Here is a 24,971-nt window from a genome sequence, read left to right on the forward strand (position 1 = left end):
ATATACTAAAGTAATCATCTTATCGACAAAACGCACATTGATAAGATATAAAAAGAAAATATTTAAACTAGTTCTAACAGGAGTGACAGATTATCAGAAAGTCAATACGACTTTCCCGCCATCATTTGTTGATAATTTTTACGCTTCGTTGAATATATTATCATCCAATCAGAAGGACGAAAACCAGTGTATCCTGGACGTGTGAAATGGCGGATTCGCTTGAAACTGAGAAAACGAGCGAATTTACGTGCAAACAATGCCTTACTTATCGTAATGAGTGCTTGTAGAGAAATATTTCGGATAACTTTTGTAAAAGGCAGGTTGATATGAAGAGTCTTTGTAAATTTGTTAGGGAAATAATTAGGTTAAACCGGCTTTAATCACCAAAATTGTTTGTTTACAACATCCAAATATTTTCGAAGCTGTGGGATTAATGTTAAGCATGACTTAAAGTGTAATAGAAGCACGCCGGTTTAAAATCAAGTTTAATTGACTTACGAAGCGATGCAAATCTTTTTGAATAATTTTATTAATTTTAATTTTTAAAGATGTCAAAATCGTCCAATTTTAAAATGCCAATTTATAACACTCGTGTTTTTAAGAGAATGATATATATTTAAAAAAAAGAAAAGAAAAGCTTTATCAACGTTTGACAGTATTAATGTCATCTTCTAGATGTCTGGAATAGACTCGAGGGAATCTCTAGATTTTAAAGAAGACTCAACAATTGCTCATGATGGATTAAGAGAAAGTATTGAAAATGCATCATTCTTCCAAAGCAGAGGACCCCTGGCTGCTTCAACAGTCTCAAGGTAGAGATGCCAAAATATCATTTCCACTGACACCTTTTGGTCTGTAATGATAGCCAGTTCAAATGTTGTAGAACAGTCTGGCATGCATCGCTTTAGAGAGGTGGACAGGCATAACCATTATCCACTGATCTTTGCAAACCCAACTTTGATTCTTGTAAACATGTAAATGTTGAAACTGGAGACAGTCTGTGCTTTTACCCATGTTTTTAAGTTGTGAGAGGCATTTTGTCTGGACTTTCGAAATAGACCTGTTGTACCATAGCTTTACCGTTTCTGCATGTGTCTGTCACAAAGAAATCAACACAGTCACTTGCCAGCTGTTAATCCATTTTCACATCTTCTACATCCCAAATTTAAATTATGAGAATTATGTTGGTGTACTAAATTAGAAGATTATCCATTTAATTGGCAAGCAAAAATACAAGCACTATGACTGTTCAGTGTTCAGTTCTTTATTGTTGAAGAAGAAATCTAGAGGAAATGGTTAACCTCTGAAGGTAAAGTGAACTTGCTAGGGCTCTGTGATGTACCAACATTTTCAGTGCTATGATTATTAATCCTGACAAAATGAACATAAGTCTCTCCTGGGTTCCATGGCAAAAATTGTGAAAAGAAGGAAGTTTGGTTATATATATATTGACTGTGGATAATGGATCAGTAATGGAGAACCTGATAAGAAATCCAGGGCTTAATTCACAGTCCTACCTTTTTGTTTTACATTTCCATATTCTTTCTTTTATGCTCCACAGTGTTTAGAATAAAAATTAAGATATCATTCTTAAAAAAATATTGATTCATTGATATGCTGTGGAAATTCTGAAAATTATTAATAGTTTATACAGCATAATGTGCATATGATTTTCTTTTTTGTAGACCACAAAGACCAAATACCCGTGGGCAAGACAGAGAAAAATGGAAAGAAAACGGGTCATTCTTAGACTTTAATACTCCAAAGAGAGGCCAAATAAATGATAATGAATATGATAGGTATGTTATAGTCACAATTCAATAGGTAAAGCAGATTTTTGTAATGTATATTTATAGTACATGTGCTATCAATACACTGTTTTAAAAATTGTTGTAGATTTGGAGATGAGTTTTCCATGGGAATCAGAGGATCAAGCAGGGACTCCTCACTGGGTCTTATTCCAGTGGAAGCAATGAGTGGTATTATATATACACAGATTTAATTTTGATTTAATGTCCATTCAATAACTAGTATTATTGCAGGAATAGCAACATTATGCTAAATGTAAAGAAAGAATCACTTGCAAATGAAATGGAGATAGATAATTTCTGTTTTTAATTACATATATCAGGTATATTTCAGATGCCAGTATTTCTTTTTTTGGTATCAAGATACAAATTTCTATATAAATTGCAGTATTATTGACTTTATTCTATACTCCATAAGTTTTAACATAATTTCCTCTCCAGATTTATCGGCCAGTGTTCTGCAAGTGCCAGAAGAGAAGTTTTTTGATTCAGAGGCTGCCACAGTGAAAAAGAGACCATCCTCTCCAAAAACAAGAGAACCACCTGTAAGATTTATAAAAGTTTTTCTACATCAAACATGAGAAAAGGTTACATGTAATAGTTAAAGTTATTCTGAATCATGGCGTTAGGGGTAAAATACCTACAAAGAATACAAAACTCACAACACTCCTCCCATATAATGAAATTAAACTTTAATTAAGTTTAAAAATCTGTTTTGCATACTGTATTTTATTATATCAAGAAGTCAGAACATCACAAGACAAGAATATATGACACTTTATCATTTTGATAAGCTAGGGAGAAATTGATACAGGAAATACACTTATTATAGACCATTTGCATGGTTTATTGTTACAATGCAATTAAATTTCTCCATTGTGGTAAAATGTTGTGAATTCTATTGGTCATTATTTTCAGGGGGACTTCAAGCAAGCATTGTTTTCGAACATGTCATCCGGACAAGTTCCAGGAATCCTTACAGAGGAGGAGGGAGACGTCACAGTTCCAGATATCCAGTTCCAGGAGGGAGAACTGGACCAACTGGATGAGGACTTTGATCTGGAGATGACAGCTAATGAGAGTGCTCTGGAGTATGCAGGGATACCTAATCCAGACTTGTCCGAAATGAAGCTCCATACAACCAGTGATAATACTACAGGTTTGTTGGTTTTAATGTCTTATTCTAAATTCTGTGGCATGCATTGATGGTTTAAAAAACGATCTGTTTTTCTTTTTTGGTTAGAAAAGATTAAAATGTGTGAAAAAAAGATAGGTAAATGCATATAATTAAGTTCTTTCTGAGAATTTGATTGTTTGGAAACAAAATTATATCGCTATCAATTTTACAGTATTAGCGTGATACGAGGATGTACACTGATCTTATACTTACCTTTCCAAATATTTGATTTGCTCTATCTTGCAGGTGATGACATTTGGAATTCGGTTTATTTGAAGTCAGGCTCCACCTTCTCTCAGTTCATTACAGCAGAGGAAGGAGAGACTTCTGGTGAACAGGAGACCTCAATCGTACAGGACACGACCAGAAATTCCCAGCGCAGATTTCCCAGCCTCAGCAAAGTCACACTCTTTGATGGTAAGCAGGATCATCAAATTAAAGGTGAACTTATTTTACTCTAGAGTAAAGCTTTTTTACTTCATATTATCTTTTTATGTTTGATTGAATCCATATGATAGTGTATTGTAAACCAGCTTAAGTGTATCGAGACCTATAACTCAATGTCTAAAGTTAGAAAACTTTATTTCATGATGTATTTGTACCTCATTTTATTGAGTTGATAAAGAAAGACTAATTTTTGTTGATAAATGAAAATAAATGTAAAGGACATAACCAGACTGGGTTGCAGTCAAAAATATTCATTTGAAGAAGGTCATTTCAACCATAATAACATTTTGTATCACAGACAGATTAGAATTGGTCAACAGAATGTCAATTACCATTTATTTGAATTCAGTGAAATGTGAATATGGAGATAATTCTCTAATGCTTCATGTTAAATGCAATTTTTAGAGATGGGGAGTTCAGAAGATGTAAGTCAGCCTCTGTCAGCAAGAACCAGGGCCCAATATCCCAACCTGGCAGCTGTTAGAATGGACAGTGAGGTCAAGTATATTGTCTGATCATATTTTATTAAACTGCTTTGAGGGTTTTTTCTTCCGTCATAAACCAGCTTTTATTTGCTATGATTTTATGTCATGATTAAACATACTAGATAAACTAGTTTGCGATGACTATTTTTCGCGATCAAGCCTTATCACACTTGAGTTGTAATTACTTTCATATAGCTAAGCATACTTGCCAACTGACCCGATTTTGTCGGGTCACACCCGATTTTTCAACCCTTCACCCGATTATTTTTTATGACCCGGCGGGTCATGCTTTTCACCCGATTTTTGTCGAACAACCCGAAAATCTCCCGATTTCCGGATTTGGTTCGTAAATTACGTTGCGCGTTTGACTTCCAGTTATGAACCCAAGCTGAGCTTGGATTTACGTAACGCGTAAACAATGCCGATGGCTATAACAGACACATTAAGTGTAATTATTATCGTGAGTTGTTTTGACTACGCGAAGGTTTAAATCATTAAGTGTGATGGCTTCCAATAAGAAAAGGTCTTCATCGGGGCCAGCGGAATCAAAACCAACAAAAAGAAAACGATATTTTTGTACCTATGAACATATCTGGGAAAATGAATTCCAATAGGTAAAACAATGTAATCGAGTACAAAACGAGGCTTTTGTGTTCTATGTATCGCACATTTGAATATTGGATTTTGTGCCCAAACTGATCTAACTAAACATTCAAAAACGCTAAGTCATGTATAGAATGCTTTTTAATACACAAAAGTCTTCCAAGTCACTTACAACTTTCATGCCATCATTTACAGAGTTCAAAAGCAAGGTTAATGTAGCAGAAACTCTTTTTGCATTTTTTTTTCAGCTGAACACAACCTACCATTTTCTGTGTCGGATCACTTTACAAAATTCAAAATCAGCAACTGTTAGTTAAAATGCTTCTTTGCAATAAAGTATTACACATAAGTTTTAACACATATTTCTATTGTATATACCTATGAAATGTATGATAAATATGTCGTGAATGACGTTACGCGCTATGACCAGATTTTTTACTTTCCAAATCTGGTCATGACCAGATTTTCACATGTTGGAGGTTGGCAAGTATGTAGCTAAGACTGGATAAAAATTGATTTACAGTATTACCTCTGCAGTTGTTAAAAGAACAGAGAGTGTTTTCAGTCATTTAATACTTATTTTTAATTCTTTTTCAAATAGGTATTTGACCAGTCTGTAGATGTGGACAAAAGTATTTCAAAGAGAGGCTCTGGGGCAGGTCAAAGTGCAGACCTTGAAGTCAACACACCAAAGAATGTCTCTCAAATGAGTGCTCAAAGGTATAAGATGAATGATGAAGGGACAATGAATGGAAGCACTGATAATGTGTCCATGTCCATGAGGTACTCTGCTGAAGGGGATGTAGTTAGCTCCCCTGACAGAATGGGGGTCAAAAGTTCACCACGGAAGGATGATGACTCTGAAGATGAGTAAGCACTACTTAAATATTTGTATTTGTATCCTACATTTTGTTTTACCTTTTCTTTGTACTTTTAGTCATTATTTTCATCAGTACTGTATCATTAGAAAATAAATCTTTTGAATTGCAGGGAGAAGATCCTTCCCTCACAATCAAAGAACTCACCAGCAAAGGAATTCCTGACTACCTTCAAAGAGAGTTTTAAATCGCCAACCCACAAAACCAGGAATTCAGAAGTGAATTCAGAGGTACCTATACATTTGATAGGCTATAAAATGCATTGTGGTTCAACTGTTGAATGATGTTTCAAAAATGTTCATGTACATGCATACAAGTACAATTTATTTTGAATCGTGTAGACTGTCTTTAACACAAGCTTTTGGATTTCAGGAGCAAAGAGTAAAGCCCATGGGGGATGATTTACTGACAGAGAAGGGTCCTAACCGATATCATGACCCCCAGGTAACTCAACGATGGTCCTCACCCCTTCATATGTACATGTGTACATATTTAATTGTACAGCTCTATCTTTATGTTGTATTTGGTATCATCAGGTACAGCAAATTTTCTTTTCTGTATTGTATCTCGGCAATATCTATTATATATCACATTAATGTTTGAGAATGGATACATGAAATTTTGAAATTTTAGAATGTGATTTTAATTGGACTTGCAGCAATATGAAAAACAGAATGCCTGATGCAGTTTTTTACTGTTTATTTATACAGTGGTTTTGTTAATATTCGTTGAATACTGATTTTGGTGGATTTCATTGTTAAGTTTATCCATGAATATAAATGTTCATTGAAGTGCAATTTCTACTAACATTTTGGATTGATAGGATCATGGGCCATGAATTTACGTATCCTTGAAACTTATTTTCATTAAATCCAGGAAAATTGATGCACAAGAATATTAAATGAAACTACAGTATTGTATAATGTAAATGTCATTATGTTTTGAAGGAGGAAAATGGAGAAGACTACCAAGATGACATGCCCTCCCAGTTGAACTCCATGTATTTCAAGCCCTCCTATCCGGAAGCTTCCATGCTTCCCCCAGGACAGAGGATGGACACTTCAGATGACATGTTTGGGGAGGTGGCTTACCCAGAGACCATAGAGGTGTTTGATTCCCCAGGGGACAGGCTTGAAGCGTCTGGCTGCAACATCAATGACATGCAGGTAAAGACACTATTGCCAGCCCAATATATAGTTTTTTATTCATTTTTCTTACATTTTGAAATAATCCTCAAATGTAAGAATGCCTTATGTGTGTATGACTGTTATAATTGTGAAAAACATACATGTATTTACATGTAGATAGACTTCATAACCTGTACATGCTTTTCCCAATGATATTTTTTTAAAAAATTGGGGGGAGGGGGGGGGGGGGGTTGGATGGTATGGGGTAGAAAGCATTATGTTGAGTGGGTTCATGAATTTTAAAAAAAAAGAAGGTAAAAGTAGCCAATACTTGATACAAATGTTACTCATTTTTATTTTGCAATGCAAGCACATATCACTGGCTTCAAGCTTTATTTGAGGAGTATTGAGAATTTTGTTTTATATGTTGACTCTTTAATCATTTATCATTATCATTTAATCAACATCATCATTATTTTCACCATATCTTATAAACGCACATTGTTTCAAAAGGCAGGGGAAAATCCGTTTGATGGACTAGAGTCGTCTTTCGGATCTTTTGGATTGAACAAAGAATCTGATGTCCCAGAATTACCTGGACAGGCCAACCAGTGGTTACAGCTCGACTCGAGCCCAATGAGTGCTAGAGCCCGCAACAGTGGCCAGTCTCAGGCAAGCCAGAGACTCAGCTCTCAGTCAGGAGTAAGCCCCAGGGTCAGCCACGAGTCCAGTAAATCTACACAACAGAAAAAACTGTCCTACAGAGACATGGAAGGGGTAGGTCTACATCTGCGTTAAAAACACTCTCCCAGCTGTTCTTTTGTAATGATGTAACTGTATATATTATACAGTACCGATCAGACCCAACCTAACAGAAAGTAAACCCCAACTAAACCCTGGGTTTACTTTCTGGGTTTACTCTGAGTTTACTTCGGGTTTACTTGAATGGACCCAGAGTAAACCCAAAGTAAACCCGGAGTGGACACAGAGAGTAAACCCAGCCAGAAGTATACCCCTGAAAGCAGACGCTAACTGTGTATTCGGAATAAACAAGGGGTAGGAATTACAGGCAGTAGGATAGTAAGATTAAAGTACTAGTCTGCTTCACACTTCAGTGCATACAGTTGACATCAAAAGCAATTTCAAAATACCAAGAGTAAACCCCGAGTAAACCCAAAGTAAACCCCGACTGGACCCAAATTTTCAAAAAGTAAACCCAGAGTAAACCCCAAGTAAACCCAAAAGGTAAACCCGGGGTTTAGTTGGGGTTTACTCTGGTGTTAGGTTGGGTCTGATTGGTACTGTACATACAATATACAACAAAAAAACAACTAAATATTCAATGGAATTGCATTTTTTAAGCCTTTATAATTTTCACTTGCTAGTTTCTGCCATAGGAAACCTTACACTGGTAAACATAATAATGTTTCAAATTACATGTACACTGGATGTTGGTTTCCTTTGATTTACTTTCTACTGAAAGTCTTATCAAAACCCAAAACATGTAAATCCTTATTCTGAGAGCTTGTGCAAGTGTTTAATGCACATCTTTTTGTTACAGAGTGAGTATCCCAGTCGGTCGAGGAGATCTGCAGACTTTGACAACTCTGTGTTCGCTGAGCCACGACTGAGTCAGTACTATGGGGGAGACCCCCAAGCTGTCAGGAGGAGTTTCCCAGAACTCTCAATATCACAGCCAATGAAAGCTGATGTCTCACCCAGACTGTCCAAAAGTCAAGGTAACAGGGGGTTGAGACTTCTGATTTTTATGCCTGTTAATTAAGCTATCAAATCACAATAATGGGTTTGAATTTAGTTGCTATGATGACCATTACATTAGAAAACTATTAAATTAGAAAATTACTTTCTGGGTTTACTCTGAGTTTACTTCAGGTTTACTTGAATGGACCCAGAGTAAACCCAAAGTAAACCCAGAGTGGACACAGAGAGTAAACCCAGCCAGAAGTATACCCCTGAAAGCAGACGCTAACTGTGTATTCGGAATAAACAAGGGGTTGATTTTACATGTATTTGTATTGCTGTATTTTATAACAGTATGATCATGTTGAAAGGGTTTATGCATGTAATTGATTTTGTTATCACAACAGATCGTCCTGTTGTGTACAAGGATGATTCAGGCGAGATGGTGACAGACCTAGCCTACCAGACAGATTTCACCGACATGGCTCCAACCCAGCATGCCAAGCTGCAGGAACAGTTCGCCAAGGGAAGCCTGGACTTTGATGTTACCATGGCTGATGATTTTAAACCTGCTGGTACTATTGACTCTCATATAATATTGTGCATTTATTTGAAACATGACTATACTTGTTTGAAATCATTTTTTAACCATTTTTTTTACCAAATAATTGACTTCCTTAGAGGGACCAAGATTCATGTTCATGTTTGATGGAAAGAAGAATATCATTATGGCTTACATTCAATTATGTGTAGGGGAAAATTGATTTTAAAAACCCTTAATTGCTATTAATGCTGCAAAAGTAATGATAAGAGAGATTAATTGTAGATGAGGCCAAAGCAATGCTTGATGAAGATGAAGAACAGTTTGAGAAAGAAAATGTATTCAGAGAGGTATGTTTTTCCTGTGCAAGTATATCCACATTAGATAATGAAAATTTTCTTTTTGTCATTTCCACATTTTGATTAAGCATGTCTGATGTTAATTCTTTTAATCATCATTCACATATCTGCTTAACATGATTGATTTTTATTCAGGATGTCAAGATAGTCACCCCTGTGGGTTCCCCCGACTCCTGGGGCTACTCCAGTAAAATGTCCATCTCCTGCCCCTCCTTCCTCAAACCAGAGGTTGAGGACCTGAGGATTTCTATTGGAACCTTCATGAAGAGTGGTTCAGGTGCCCTCGGATCATTAGGAGGTGATGGATCTCAGGAGAGAGTGAGTTGCTTTTTCTTTTCTTTTTTCTTTTTTATCAAAAAGAAACATCCAGGACATTTGATTGTTTTCAATACATTATACTGTAATTTAGTTATACATGTATAGGTGCTTGTACATGTACCAGAATTTTATCTGAAGAGTCAAGTTTGTAATGTAGTATCAGGAATTTTTATCAGTGTCTGTGACAACAATGGTTGGAAAATTAAATCAGCATAAGAAGAAAGTAAATACCCTATAAAAATTCATTTTTGCAGCCTGAGTTTGGTATGCACATCAAAACCCCTCCCCAGAATAGGAAGCCGATGGCCCTGATTGAAACATCCATCAGGGAGTTTGAGCCTGACAGGAGTCTCCAAGCCTCCAAGTGCAGGACCGAGGGAGTTGGCAATGAAGATGGTAGGTGTTTTGAAAAGATATTTGATTTAAACTGTTGTGTGTTGTTTTATGATATACAATGGGGTTCAATGGCTCATTAACCTGACATCAAACCAAGAAAACAAGGTGAAATTGATACTGGTCTTAATTAAAATCTACACATATCATGGAGGCTTGGCATAGAGTCTTACAAATGTTGATTTTTAAAAGCCAAATGTTTGAATGTCTGACAATGAAACATGCAGACCTTCATCAAAATGTTGTCTAAACAAAAGACAACACAGAGTCCATGGTCATGTCAAAATCACTCTACTTGTTTTCCTGGAAATCAATGTTCTTTCTATTCCTACAGAAGACAGACTGGAGGACAGGACCCTACAGGATGAGGCAGTGACCCTGGCTGATCTGGAAGAGTCCCCTGCATACCAGGAGAGTCAGGGGTCCCATCTTCAGTCCATGGGGTACAGGGACAGTCAGGAGTCACAGCCCCAGCCCAAGAGAAGCAAGACCCCTGTAATGGAGCTATCAGCAGAGCTGTCTAAGCTCCAAGAATCTCTGAGGGAGTCTGATGGTAAATCATTATAGTGATGGTGTATCACAGTGTTTTCATGCAAGAATGGGTGTGCATGGAATATAAATTGTCTGTATTTCTGTTTCCAATTATGTCTTATCTTGTAATATTTTTAAAGGCAGTATACATAGTTTTACCAACCTATTTCAGATTGGGTAAACACAAAAAAAAGAACTATTACTGAGTATTGTCACTAAGCATTTGTTAACTCTTTGCAGATTCCCTAAGCATCACTCTGCTGCATTCACTGCTTCAGTCAGTGCCCAAAGACACTAAACCAGCCGAGCTGTCTAAAATGGTCATGGCTCTGTCCCAGAAGTCTTCCAGATCTCTCCGTCATCCGGTGGCAAAATCAACCAAACTTCCCATCAGAAGAGGGTCTGATGTGATGAATAAGGTCAAAGGGTCGTCTCCAAGGAAATCACAGGATGTACCAGAACAAGACAGGAGTCAGAATTCCGCCTCCTTCAGCTCCAAAGGATCAAAGGAAGACAAGGAGCTGAAGAACATTCTCCACAAAACACGGCCAGATGGGGAAGAATCGGACGTTTCACTGTCTCCTATAAACAGAAGTGATAATGTGACTCCTTCAGACGTAATGCTAAAAACATCCTGCCAAAGTGACAATGCAGATGGCAGTGAAAGAGAGTCTGTTTATTCTAATGATCCTTTAGGTAGAAGAGGTCAAGCTGGAAATTCTTCACAGATGTATGTCCATAGTGGCCAGGTATCTAGAGGCAGCATGGCTTCCCCTCGGAGTCGCGGTGGAAGCCAGAGAAGTTCACAGGAAAATGTACGTTATGCATCCAGTGCAGCTGTCAATGCTTCTGATAGTCCGGACAGATCCAGACACAGTAGTGCTGGAAGTAATAAAGAATCCAGAGAGAGCCGGATCCGGTCTCCGCATGGCAATGACCATGGAGACTTGACCGGACACCACATTCCGGATGGTACAGACTACAGTCTGAAAGCAGACTATCCACATCAGATCAACATGGGGATGTCCAGAGAGGATCTGGTGGGAACAGAGGATATCCAGCTGGCAGATTCAAGGGGATTCAATCTCATTGATAGGGATCTTGACAGTATGGGAAATAATCAGAGAATTAGTAGGGAGTCTAATGAACAAAGGAGCAGGGAACGAAGTGTGAGTGATTACCATTCAAAGCATGACTATGACATTGGATACAGTGAACAAGGCTTTAATCGGAATGGAAACTACAACAGCGGTAGGAATTCTCAGGCCAGTAAAAAGTATGAAGTTCAAGACAACGAATATTCTCAAGATGCACACAATAAAGAGAACATAGCCCATGATAAAAAGGCCAAAGAAGATAGGGACTTGATGCCTCCTCCACCTGTGCCAAGTTTTCATCACAATCTGGTCCCACACCACAAAACATCAGATCCACCCATGCTGCTGACGAAACAATCACTGATGAAGAGCAGCTTTGCCCAGCAGTACTTACCGCCACCAGCCACCAGAAAGATCTTGTCATCCAAGCAGTTTTCTCAGTCTCAGGGTGATGTGTTCACACTGAAGCAGGATCATCATCATCTTCCCACTCATGACTCGACAATGAGCAAGACACTGTCCCATTCGCAAACCAACATACCAGACCACAGCATGGCGGACCTCAGTCAGCATAGTCTAATTACACCCGACCAGTCTCGGCATCGTCGGATCCTGTCGGAACCAATGACTGATGGGAAGAGGCTTGCAGACGACATCAGTATGTTCAGACAGCCACCTGCCTACCACAGTACTCCGTTTCAGAGGGATGCTACCAACCTGTCTGAGACACAGTTTTATGAGTTGGATCATTCTGTGATGTCTGTCATGGATGCAGAAAAATCCACTTTGGATGGAAATTTCAAACCAGGTAAAAAAAATCTAGGGTGAGATTTGAAGGTAGCATTTAAATTTAAATGTAATATATCAAAGTATATGTATGAATCAGTGTGTAGACTATTTAGGTAGAAACATTCAATGCACTGATTATATATGTGGGTCTTTTTCAGCTAAAATTCCCACACCAGAATATACAGGCCTGGCTGCCATTAAAGCCCCGGAGATTCTGTCTTTCCCTGAGGTATGTTGCGTTGGAATCTCAGTGAAGACCACCCTTCCCCTGACCAATCCGACCAATCGCTGGCTGGAGTGCATCCTTCAGGTGCGGCAGCTTTTACTTGACGGACAGCCGGCTGGAACCAGTGTGGCAGTGCCATTCGAAATGAAGCAGAAGGTCATTGTAGAACCAAACACTATGGAGAAAATTGAGGTTTGTAACATTTAATAGGCGTTGGACCAGAATGATGGTTCTAAAGATCAATAAAATCCCAGTCCAATTTTCAACATAAAAGGATAGTATAAAATGCTTTGGCAGCTGATGATAAAAGTGATTTGCTTGTACATTGTGCATTAGTGCCATATGATGATATTCTGATGTATTGTAAATTAGTGTCACAGGATAGTATTATGCTGTAATCTGTGATTTTTAAAATACACTGTAAATGTTACCATTGCAGGTGATCTTCATTCCTAAGTTGGCTGGAGCGTACGTGGCCGAGTTGTTGATTCACTCTCACAGGTTTACCCAGGACCGGGCCTCGGGCTCCATGTCATACCCTACCATAGTCACGGTGCAGGCCATAGCCGAAAAGCCCAAAATTGAGGTCAGGGGCTACGATATCAGTACTGAACCAAATGTTTAAAAAACAAAAACACATTGAGAGAAATTAGTACAATCATAACTGATTATCAGCTGTGTCAATTTTATGGCAAACAATAGAAATGTTTGCAATTTTTGCAATAAGTGGTGACTGCTAAGTAAATTTTTTGATATGAAAATGGTGGTAATGTGAGACTGATTTAACTTCAAATCTTCACATTTTCATACATGTAGGTTCATGGCTTTGGTCTGGAGAACCGGGTGCTGAACTTTGGACAGGTGACGTGGGGGAGCTGTAAATCCCTGACCCTGGGAATTGTCAACTACGGACAGGCCTCCCTCCCCCTCAGGCTCTCCATATCTTGTGTAAGTGTTGCAGAAACTTTTTGCTTATTGGCATTACAAAGGTAGTTAGGAATTGCATCCATCACAAGACATGTTAATTTTGTATGATGTCAAACGATGATGTATTATCTATGTATATTTATTTGCATTATGTCACAAACTGCAGAATTTCTGTCAACTTTTTTACAACATAATCAAATATGATTTATTGCTACATGCATGCAAATTTATTAATTTAAACTACACTTCCATGTATGAAATCTAACATTTGCTTTGAAATTGTATTTTTAGTTCAGGTGAAAAAATACAGATTAAAAATCCATTTACATAGTACTTTAGTATATCTAAGCCATATGAATTTACTTGTTTTATTCTTATTTTTAACAAATTAAAATCTATTTTCTATAATCTTTAAATAATAATAAAGATAACAAGAGTAATTATGATTTTTTTTATCATGTAAATGTACAGTTTTGTGTGCGGTCAGCCGAACAGGAATATATTGGATTCTTATTTTATTACTTAACTGTAAATGTACATGTACACATATCTTCTAAAATACTTTCATCTAAAACTGTATTGTAACTTGTTGTTCTGCATGCTGTTCTTTTCAAAAAGTCTTTTAACTTTGACTTTAATACTGTGGTTTCATTAATATTCAAGGGTATCAATTTTTGTGGAAAAAGTGAAAATCACATGTTCAAGGATACGTAAATTTGTGGCCAGTGATCCTTTCAATACAAATTGAAGGTAGAAATTGCACTCCAATGAACATTTAATTTCATGGATAAACTTAAAAACGAAATCCACGAAAATTAGTATTCAACGAATATTGATGAAACCACAGTACCTGGTTAAACATAATATTACCGGTATTACCTGTATGTAATTCGTTGTTTACATGTAAACATTGCTGCTGATTTCAGACTAAGAACCTAGGCATTGTAGGTATCTGTATTGGGTGCTGCACCTCTCATTACTGTGCACTCATCGTATCTATATACTGCCTTACATACCTCCCTCTCCTTGTCATATTATTGTGTGATATTTCATTGATACATGTATATCGGAATATCTAATATTTATTTGATTTCAAGATTTTTCATAATTGCTTTAATTTTACAAGCTTCGCAATTTTTAAAGAAATGTTTGTTATTTAAGATTCTTTGCTGAATTTTAAGTAAATACTCTTTTTTCATGTAACACAGTTTTCTAGATGTTCTGTCAAACATATTACTGCAGCTGTCATGGAGTAATGAATTACTTATAAACTTTTGAAATTTTCCCATCATGATACTGTATATCAGCAATTCTGTGTGTGAAATCCTGTTTTTAGCTTTGCTTTTTATTAATGAACACAACCCACCCTTTCAACAAAAACAGCATCTTGTGTGATAAAATTCAAAAAGATAATTGCCACAAAAAAGAAGAATATGCAACATATTCCTGTATTTAAAAATCAAGATTTAATTAAAATAATTGTGTGTAATCATGAAAATATCGGGGGCATATATTATTCTAAACTCTGCAGATATTGCCCACAATGTTCATTGTTATGTTGCAAACATGGATGAAATTTGATTTTTTTATTTTGCACAGATTGATTTCTTTCAAATCTTTTTGCTGTCATTTACATTCAATAAGATGTGGTCTGAAGAGATTTAACAGTCACTACCGGTATTTTCTTTTACAGTGACAATTTTCTGAATATTTCGTGAACGCTTAAAAAAAAAAAAGAAGATTAAAAACATTTTCAGGACAGTTGTGAAAATTTTAAAAACTTTAAAAAGACAGTACCCTGATATACAGTATGTTTGTAGATCTCCTAAATTTTTTTTTTACAATCTAAACAAATCACAACTTAACAAACCTTGATTCATCAAATATTTTGACTAATAACACCCTGTCTAACATTATTTTAGTAGATAAAATAAAGTCTACATTACTAGTCCATGTTGCATCTTGAATTGCCTCTATGGTTGTCTAGATGAAAATTACTGATCTTCTGTCCTTTTTTTCTTGCAGAACAACATACCCTGGCATTGTTTTTCCTTTGATCGTAATGGACAGAACTCGGCCCTGGGGGACATCTCCATTATATCTCGCAGCAGTCGCCCCCAATCCCCAGCCCTGGGGAAGACGGTGGTCACACTCTGTATCCCAGGACGGTCAGCAAAAGATTCTGGGATAAGTGAAATGGAGGTTAGGGTGTGGTGTCGACCCCCAGACAAGAGGATTGACAGAGGTAAATCTGAATTGTCTCATTTTATTTTAATGCCCCCTTCCAACATGAAGAAAATAATCTCCTATTTAACCTAAAGAATGTGTGCAACTTGAATGTTTTTAATTAGAGTAAGTGTATTTAATGTATGTCATAACTTGTATTATCGTGGAATATCTTCCAGGATTTATTGTTTCTTTTTGGACAGCTCTATGTATTGCATGTATGGACCTTAAAAAAATTATCAATTGTCTCACATGTATTCACATGTAAATGATTAATACTAAATCTGTATGTTTACCAGATACACATGAATATACAAGTAAATTATACCATGCTGTAGCATTGATTTTTTTCCTCCACATAAACAGCTTTGGCACAGAATCCACCAGATGAAATGACAGCAAGGATCGACATTGACGTAGACACGCCCACTGCCAACATCCCACCCCTCAGAACGATCGACCTGCAAGCTATCGTGGGCGTGGCTCGACTACACATCCCCAAGTACCTGGAAATGGTCAAGCTAGAGTCTACAGTCCGACAGGCAGCCAGGGACTCCATTGCCCTGAAGAACTTTGGGAACATAGAGCTCAAAGTTTCTCTCAGTATTCCTGACCATGAAGATGTCTTCCAAGTCCGTCCAAAGCAGATCATAATTCCGCCAGGACAGGAGAATGAGATCATGGTGGAGTTCTTTCCCATGGAATCAGGGAAGAAGTCTCTAGAGAGGTAGGGTATTTGAAAAAAAAAATTCTTTGAAATTACAGGTATAAAGGATGATTAAAAAATTTCAGTTGTGTTTAAATGCTTTGAAATATACGTCAGAAGTTTTGAAAAAAAATTATGTTTTGGGTACCTGGTAAGGTTTTGATCAACGGTAGAAAATTTAGTAAATAGATTTTAAACAAAACAATAAAAAATCGTATAGTACTGTACTTTTATCATGTTTGATATACTAGAGTTCTACATGTACATAATTATGTGGTTCTTCCAGTGTGCTGTTGATGAATGTAGAGCCAGACGGTCCGTTATACGAGCTGCCAGTACTGGGCAGTGTGGTGTCAGAGAAAGCCAAGAGACAGTCCACCCCCATAGTCCTCAGTGACAGGTGCTTTATCTATTTTGGAGGCTTGGGGACAGGGAAAACGCTGTGAGTATTAAAAGTAGTTCATTGTCATACATTTAAAGTGTTATGAGACAAAATGAATTTATTGATGTTATTGTTTTATGATTTATTGTGTCACCATTATAGGGAGAAGAAGTTCAGGTTAAAAAATCAAACACAGTACCCTTTGAAGTTGAAGCTGGAGGTCCGTGACGATTCACATGTCTTTAAGGTAAGAGATTTCTAAGTTCTCTGGAATTGTTTTCTATTGTCAAACTTTTGGTGATTTTATTGAAATTGAATGCTCTTGTGTGTAACTATATGCCTTTGTAAATTTCCAGATGAGAACGTCGGCCCTTCAGTCTAACAATCTAACAGAGATACGAGATGTGATCATTCAGCCGTTGGAGACCTACCCTGTTTATGTTACATACTCCCCGATCTCACCCACACTGAATTCTGGGAAAGTTGTCATCAAACCTTATGACACTGCGTACAAGTTCTCAGTAAGTGCATTGTACATATTTGTATACATGTACATTTCATACATGTAGTCCCATAGAGGAAAATAAACCCTATGACACTGCATTCAAGTTCTCAGTAAGTGCATTGTACATATTTATATACATGTACATCTCATACATGTAGTCCCTTAGAGGAAAATAAAAAAATATACATGTATTTATTGAGATACAGAAACATTTACTGGTACTTGTCAAGTTTTATGAAATTATAGGTGTACTCATGTACATGAAGTATGGATGAAAGATACACACAGCTGTATTAGTCATTATTGAAATTCTTCATTGGGTTTTGATTAAGAGGGCTGGATGGTTGTGGTCATTTTAGGACTATATTTATCTCCTAGAAAAAAGAGCTCTGTTTTAATATAGATATAGGAATATATTCAAATTTCAAACTTTAAATTTTGGGCTTTTTCTTTGACAAATAATATAATAGTTAATGGCTAAAAATCATATTTAAAATTTTAGGTTACATGTAGATCTGATGGGTAATTTTTTGAGCATTCAACCTCTTTATCCACAGGATAAATGAATGCATGTCCATGTATATTTTGATATTTTATAATACATGTAAGAAACTGACCAGTGTGTTTTTACAACAGATTCCTGTGTCTGGTTATGGTGGCGTCGGTAAGCTGGTGGTAGAGGGAGCTAGTATAGCAGACATGAACCGCTACTGTCTCGACATGGGGGATATTTCCCTTGGACAGGAAACGGGAGAGAAAGTCATCGTCCGAAATGTTGGATCTCGACCTGTGTTTGTCAAACTCATGGCTTATGCAGGTGAGTAAAGTGGAGTTGATATGTTTAAACTTGATGATCTGTTGTTAAAAAAGAGTGTATTAGTGAGATCAAAACTTGATCACTTTTCTTATGTCATTAGAATTGCAAATGAAAACATTAAAGAGCATACATGCATTTCTGTGTGTAGGTTCCCACTGCAGGAAGGATAATATATCTGGGAGAGTCTTGGTGGAACCCAGTGAATTTGTACTTGAACCAGAGGGTACTAAGGTAAATACATACATGTACTGGCATAAGTCAGTTATAAAGTTTTGATTCATATGTAAGAAAATGTAAATGACAACGTACATGTACATCTATGAGACTTTTGACACAGTTTTAATACCATTTTGGGTTTTTTCCAGTCTGTGATAATTGTTTTGAACCCGTCTGACCGAGAAACTTCACTGTGTGCCACCAGCAAACAGATTGTGTCTACAGTTGTAGCCTTTTATGGAGATGAAATTTCCAGACAAAGATACAGAAGGTGGGACTTGGTTATTTTTATGTTCTATTAGTAACTGTAACTTTACATTACTGGTACATTCTAGATTAAATACACTGTATGGTGTATTAATATACACCTGATTTTCTGGAATGTTAAGTTAGAGTTTTGATTGATGCTGTTGTAATTTCCTGAAATTTTCCCCTCAGGGCCATGAGTTCCTCCACGAAGCCGTACAAACCCAGCTCCTCTATAGATCCATTGTCTCTGTCCCTTAATCTTAACCGTAACTTACCTGATGAAGACTTGGTGCCAGAATCTGCAGGTAAAATTTTCAAGACTTAAAAATCTTGATCAATTCTGGATTATTTTTTATAAAGATACAGACACCTTCTTCCTTCTCAGTTGCCATATTTTTTCTTATCAAATAAGTGGCAATTATAAATTTCCTTTTGTGTTTTAGTTCCATCTGAAGTGAATGGGAACTCTTTGATTGACACCTTTTTCACCACCATGTCCAGACTCTACATAGCCCTGGTGGGGTCCCCCTCAGAGTTTTCCCTGACCAAGACCCCCCAAATACACCACTCCGGGAAGTCTCCTCTCACTAAGGAGAGGGGGTGGAGGACCAGCGCTAGTCTCACAGGGATACCGTCCAAAGATCCAAACAGGTGATGTTACAAACACTTTGGTCCCTATTTGTATAGAACAGTATGCAAAGGCATGTATAAACAGTAAAGGATACAGCAATAAGGCACATGTTTATAATGAATTCAGGCTTACAGCAAAATCAGGGAGAAAGCTGAAATAATTCCTGACTTCTGGAAGGTGTTAACTGAATTTGAGTTCATTAATCTTTTTCTTATCAAGAGAAACTGAATGAATTTGTGTTTGAATAGGTGCATATCCCCCAGAAGTAACACTACCCCCCTCCACGACTCCCCCTTGTTTGTACCAGAGGAGGAAGACAAGGACTGGTCAGTGAAACCCACCCAGCTCATCTTCAGGGTCTCCAGTCAACGTAGGTCTTCAGAATGTTTATTGCATGATTGTGATATACATGGACATGTATTACTAAGATACTTTGTTGATATTTGAAGAATTACTGGTGAGATAACTCTTGAATGTTGCCTTATTGTAGAAGATGAGAAGTTACCAATACTTAAGTTTCAAATCAGCAATTTTCAGAGCAGAACCATGTCGTAAGTACCCGCACGTTTACTAGATAAACTGTAACTAAGACATTGCAAGAGATGATGAAAAATGTTCATTGTTGTTGCTTTGAAATAAATGTTTTAAAATGTTATGTTATTCTATAGATATGAGTTGACGTGGCCCGGTCAGAAGTTGAAGTTGACCCCAGAGGGTGGAGTAGTAGGACCCAAGTAAGTATATCTACATGTATATAATTATTATTCATTAATTATATCGAAAATGTGTACCTATGGAAGCTAATGAACCAACTGATTTATTTCCGTCACAGAGACACAGTGACAGTATGTATTAGCCCAAGTCCCACTGTGTACAAGATCATCCAGGATCTGCCATGGAGTGGATGTGTCCACATCACAAGTGGACCAAAAACCAAGGTCAGTTCTGTTACTACTTCAACTATTAGTAAATTTGGCATATTGATTGATATTAAATCTGTCAGTTTTTCACAGAATAAAATATTTGATGTGACTTGGATTTTTCAGAAAGTGCAAGTCCAGATCCGGACAGAATTGGGTGACAGCCAGCCCGCCCTGACCCAGTGTCTTGTCCCTGTGTTTAAACACCCCACCGGTCCCACCATCAGTCTGCCCTACGAGTCCAGTGTGGGGAGCATGATGCAGGCATCCGCCCACAAGATAGAATTCCCGGTCACCAAAGTAGGGGAACAATCAGGTAAAGAAGTGCTTCAGTCTTCTCTTTTTGATGCTGGAGAATGATAGAAATTAAAGATTTAGTGAGGAGCAGCACATCTGAGGTTTAGTGTGTTTGTGTGTGTGTAAAAGAAAATATTTTTATGACATACACTGTTAATTGATATTGAAGTATAAGTTTGGTATATTTTAGCATATCTTAGGGAAGTAATAGATTTATGCATGTAGCATGATACATGTAAATCATCTCTTATTAAACTAAAACAAAAGCAATAGAGATTAATACATCCAGTATAAATGACATGTAGAACAAATATGATGCTTCATGCACATAGCATTGAGATAACTACTATTGATCTATTGTTCTTTGTCTGAACATTGCAGAGACTTCGTTTGAGCTGACCAACACTTCAGACAAATCTATGCAGTGGATTGTCTCCTCCTTTGCTCCACCATATGTCAAGGTATAAACAGACTTTTTTTTCTACCTCGTTAATCAAAGTTTTAATCAAGTTTTCAACTCATAGCTTAATAATTTAGATTTCACTTTCACACAACTTTTTTTTTCACAGTATTCACAAATATATTGTTTATTATATAATGTTAAATTGATATACAGTAGATGTAAATGACAATTTTTTATTGCCTTTTGCTTTAAAAATCTATGCATAAATGCTTTAAAAATCTATGCATAAATCACTACAGTTTAATTGATTTTTCATAATGCACAAGTTCATTTTGTACTTTTTTTTTCACAGTATTCACAAATATATTATGTTTATTATATAAAGTTAAATTGATATACAGTAGATGTAAATGACAATTTTTTATTGCCTTTTGCTTTAAAAATCTATGCATAAATCACTACAATTTTATTGATTTTTCATAATACACAAGTACATTTTGTACTTAGCTTTTTTCTTCAGATATACAATACATTAAAGACACATAACACCTGAATTTGCCATTTTAAGTACACTTCTCACTTTTATTAAACCATCACAAGAGTTCACTTACTTATTGAGGACAGTCTTTAATCTGTGTACTACATGTATGTACTGTCACTAACTTTGAGCAGGGTGCAGACAGTACTAAGGATGTATTCCGAGTCATGTATAAAGTTTTTGACTTCACCATCAAGTCGGGGAGTTTGCCGCCAGGGAAGAGTACTCAGGTAGTCGCATGTCAAAGGTCAAAGGTTATGTCGTCAAATGACGCATTCAGTTTAAATATATTGTAGAACTTTAATAACAACCAACATTGACAGTTTTTTCATATCGCTGGAAAAAGTTTTTGAGAGACTGAAGAAAAAGTTTTTGTTTTAGGTTAATGTTGAGTTCATGCCAAGGTCTAAAGGAACGTTCACACAGCACTGGGATATACAAGGCACAAAAGATAAACCTGTCCGACTTCAGCTGGCAGGGGAGGTAACTCGCTTTATTTTCTTTTGATAAGGCCTAATTCAATTAATGCCTGATGAATGGGTACTTGAGCAATTTATCGATAATAAGTGCATACAGGTATGTGTTTTGAAAAATTTGACATTATTATAAGAAATACATTTGCCTGTTATTATGTTTGTAGAGCATTGCAAATGATGACTTGGTGGGAAGTCAATTGTCCAGTTACAGAGATAACACTGCAGCAAACTTACAAGATACAGGAGCCAAAACACTTAAAAAGTAATCACTTTTCTATTTCTTGTCATGCTATTATTCAGTATGTATATTTGATTTTTTTTTTTTTAGCTCAAATAGTGGCCATGCCCATTTAACTAACTTTTGTAAGAAATTAAGATTATAAAGGACAAAGATAAATAAAAGGAGACCAAGACATTGATTGCTCTATGATCCATTGTTTAAGATTGACTTTTACCAGAAAATATGTTTTATCTGTAGGGGTAAAGATGAACGGCAAGTCCTACTGAAAAATGAGGAGCTGAGATTTCTACCTTGTTCAGTGGGACAGTCACAGATGGTGAAGCTTCAGATCGCCAACAACTGCTCATCTCCTCAACCGGTAAGGCCACAGTTGTCGCATTCGGTGTCTCTTTGTATTGCACATTGATATATAATTCATTACTGATAGAATACATAGGAAGTACATGTGCTTGTACTTCATTATCATTTTTATCTGCTTTTACAGTAACCACTGAAATAGAATTCTGGGCTACTACTAGACATTAACCTCAGATAAGATTTTACTTGGTTACATGTGTTTGTATTTTGTCATGTAGATTGAAGTGATTCCACCCCAGCCTCCGTTTTATGTGAAGCACATGAGATTTGAAGTGAAGTAAGTTTCGTAGATTATATTTGATTGGTTTTTTTTTTTCTTCAGTTTTATGTGTCTCTTGAACTATATATAAATGACATACAAGTATTTTGTTGATTTAACATGCTGTTATATGTACATTGTGCATGTATCTTTAAACTTTATTCGTAATTAAAGTTAAGACGACACTTGACATTATATGATTCTTATAAACCAACTAGATTTAATAAGCTCTTGATTGATTCACAGAGCCAAGAAGTACCTGATGCTGCCAGTGGAATTCCGACCCTCAGAACCCAACAACTACGAAGGACTGATTGTGCTAAAGACAGGGGTGGGATATAGTTTGAGTGCCAAGCTGTATGGGCAGTGTACATCATAATGCAGAAATTCGATAATCAACCTGTGATGGGTTAAAGAATTTAGGGGGGGGGGGGGGCATTGGAAGAAGGAATCAGCTGTCGGAGTGTTAGTTAAATATTAAACAGTATACGTGAAAGTCAGGGAATCGACGTTTTGTTTTAGAACAATTTTATCGGGACTCGTGTCTCAGATTTCTATAGTGTATAAGAGACCCTATTTATTACCTTGAGCATCAGATGCTTTAAGATCTGTTTTGTTAACACGATCAGGATTTACATGTAATCATGGATAGAGTTGATCATAAGTTTTGTGGGTTGTTTCAATTGTTTTAATAGTTCCATGTGATATACAGCTGGGTTGCTTTGTTTTGAATTGTACTCAGTTGAAATTACCCTTAATTACATGTACTTCCAGTACAGATGTACTTCATAAAGGATTGATTGAAACCTTTTTTTTTCTCTCTTCATATTATTTTAGGTGCTTAATATAGTTCAAATGTTTGGGTTGTTTTTATTTTCTTCCTATCTAGCATTTACATGTATGTACACTGTGTATATTTATTTGAAATTAATTTGATAATTTTTTTGTAAATGAAAAGGACAAAATAGTTTGAGTGTGAAAATGGAAAGCTTCAATATTCCTTATTTATTCTGTGGAGTGATTAAAGTGTAATCATTTTATAATTTAAAAAAGTAGATGTAGAAATGTTTGCCCATAATATAAGATATGAAAATGTTTTCATTGTAGTTTACGGTAATATGAAAACACTGCAGTGATAGGCTCTGTGATAAATTTGGTGCTTCACATGTGAAGGCATTTCTGATTTCCTGAGAGAGAGAAAAAAAATTGAGAGAGAGTTGTGATTATTTTTGTTTTGTTAGGCTAAATTTATTTGTCATTCAATACCAGTTTTTTCTTTAACAAGTTTTGCCAGAAAATCTTAAACATGTATTCAGATCATTTTGCATTTATTACTAGTTTACTATTCGTTTAAAAGCTTTTCCAGAATATCTCAACTTCCTAGAGATCTGTATCAAAATACCCAAGTAATTAAAAATACCTGTTTGTGTTCACTGCATAGAGATACCTCACTCAATGATATTCAGTATTTTATAAAAAGAATTACCCAGGTATCTTAAATTCAATAGATGGAACAGAAAAATAATCAACCAGTTAAAATACATGTAAATGTAAACACAATCTGGGAATTTCTTTTCTTTCCTGTCCAATCACTTCTTATTTGAGTAAGATTTTTTACATGGACTGGAAATATAGATTATTTATTGGAAAGGCAGTTCATTGCATTTTGTAAAAAAAAAATATTATCTAGAACATGCTTGTATATTAAATTTGAAGAAATAAAAATTAAAAATCGAGGTTTTCATGTTTTTTCAATAATTAAGTACATGTATTATTTACAATGCATTTTCTGCTCAGTCACTGGTTTGAAATGTTATTGCCACAAATTGTCCTTTAAAATTGAGGCATGTTGTAATGGAACATTAAATATTTCCTTGCCAGTATATTTTGGTGTTATTAAAAGTTTCTAGAACTAGATAGAGAATGCATGTAGCTTATGAATGCTTTAAAACAATATACAGTTGAACTTCGATATTTCAAACACTGATATCTCATTTACAATGGATATGTCGAAGTGATTTGTAAGTCCCAACCACTTATTTTTAAGTATCTTACCCTCAATATCTCGAAATTTTTAAATAGTCCCATCGACTTCGAGATAATGAAGTTCAACTGTATAGCGATTAGCATTTTATGCAGTAGTTAACTACTTAAGCAATGTTAAAATATTTGAAAGTATCCAAAAATGTAGTTCAAGCAGCTTTAAAAAATTAATTAAATCACACAAAACTTAAATGGTATCTATTGTACATCTAACCACACAGTAATGCATCAAAGGCATAAAATAAAAGAAATAATTGTATCAATTTTCATACCTTTATTCTCCTAAAATTTCATTTTC

At 36.1% G+C, this 24,971-nt stretch overlaps 1 protein-coding gene across 3 annotated transcripts; it reads left to right on the forward strand.

Moving 5' to 3' along the window:
* Positions 1–176: 176 nt before the first annotated feature.
* On the forward strand, positions 177–24,364 carry LOC105321838 (centrosomal protein of 192 kDa). Of its 3 annotated transcripts, none has more exons than XM_011420309.4 (45): positions 177–316; positions 676–812; positions 1,686–1,799; positions 1,897–1,979; positions 2,250–2,353; positions 2,727–2,967; positions 3,232–3,426; positions 3,838–3,929; positions 5,122–5,390; positions 5,511–5,628; positions 5,771–5,842; positions 6,346–6,564; positions 7,039–7,302; positions 8,087–8,264; positions 8,634–8,801; positions 9,053–9,117; positions 9,262–9,444; positions 9,699–9,840; positions 10,172–10,390; positions 10,609–12,273; positions 12,413–12,672; positions 12,920–13,066; positions 13,297–13,428; positions 15,433–15,652; positions 16,000–16,360; positions 16,626–16,781; positions 16,884–16,968; positions 17,078–17,242; positions 17,863–18,043; positions 18,192–18,274; positions 18,409–18,530; positions 18,698–18,813; positions 18,952–19,159; positions 19,388–19,509; positions 19,630–19,690; positions 19,808–19,873; positions 19,972–20,077; positions 20,186–20,375; positions 20,738–20,817; positions 21,432–21,527; positions 21,679–21,780; positions 21,938–22,035; positions 22,252–22,372; positions 22,590–22,648; positions 22,877–24,364. In XM_011420309.4, the coding sequence occupies exons 2-45, from the start codon at positions 676–678 to the stop codon at positions 23,007–23,009; spliced, it is 7,998 nt and encodes a 2,665-aa protein (XP_011418611.3). In that variant the 5' UTR covers positions 177–316; the 3' UTR covers positions 23,010–24,364. The 3 variants fall into 3 exon arrangements, with proteins under 3 accessions (XP_011418611.3, XP_065935221.1, XP_065935222.1); XM_066079149.1 differs by having other exon boundaries at positions 3,232–3,402; XM_066079150.1 differs by lacking the exon at positions 21,432–21,527.
* Positions 24,365–24,971: the final 607 nt, after the last annotated feature.

The sequence above is a fragment of the Magallana gigas genome, chromosome 3 (assembly GCF_963853765.1).
Source record: "Magallana gigas chromosome 3, xbMagGiga1.1, whole genome shotgun sequence".
Taxonomy (NCBI): domain Eukaryota; kingdom Metazoa; phylum Mollusca; class Bivalvia; order Ostreida; family Ostreidae; genus Magallana; species Magallana gigas.

What these genes read in the sequence shown, in the direction of transcription:
- LOC105321838 (XM_011420309.4), top strand. Translation starts at nt 676, where the DNA reads ATGTCTGGAATAGACTCGAGGGAATCTCTAGATTTTAAAGAAGACTCA. An exon ending in GATGATGACTCTGAAGATGA is followed by an intron (nt 5,391 to 5,510) that starts GTAAGCACTACT and finishes TTTGAATTGCAG; the next exon opens with GGAGAAGATCCTTCCCTCAC. An exon ending in GTGATGGATCTCAGGAGAGA is followed by an intron (nt 9,445 to 9,698) that starts GTGAGTTGCTTT and finishes TCATTTTTGCAG; the next exon opens with CCTGAGTTTGGTATGCACAT.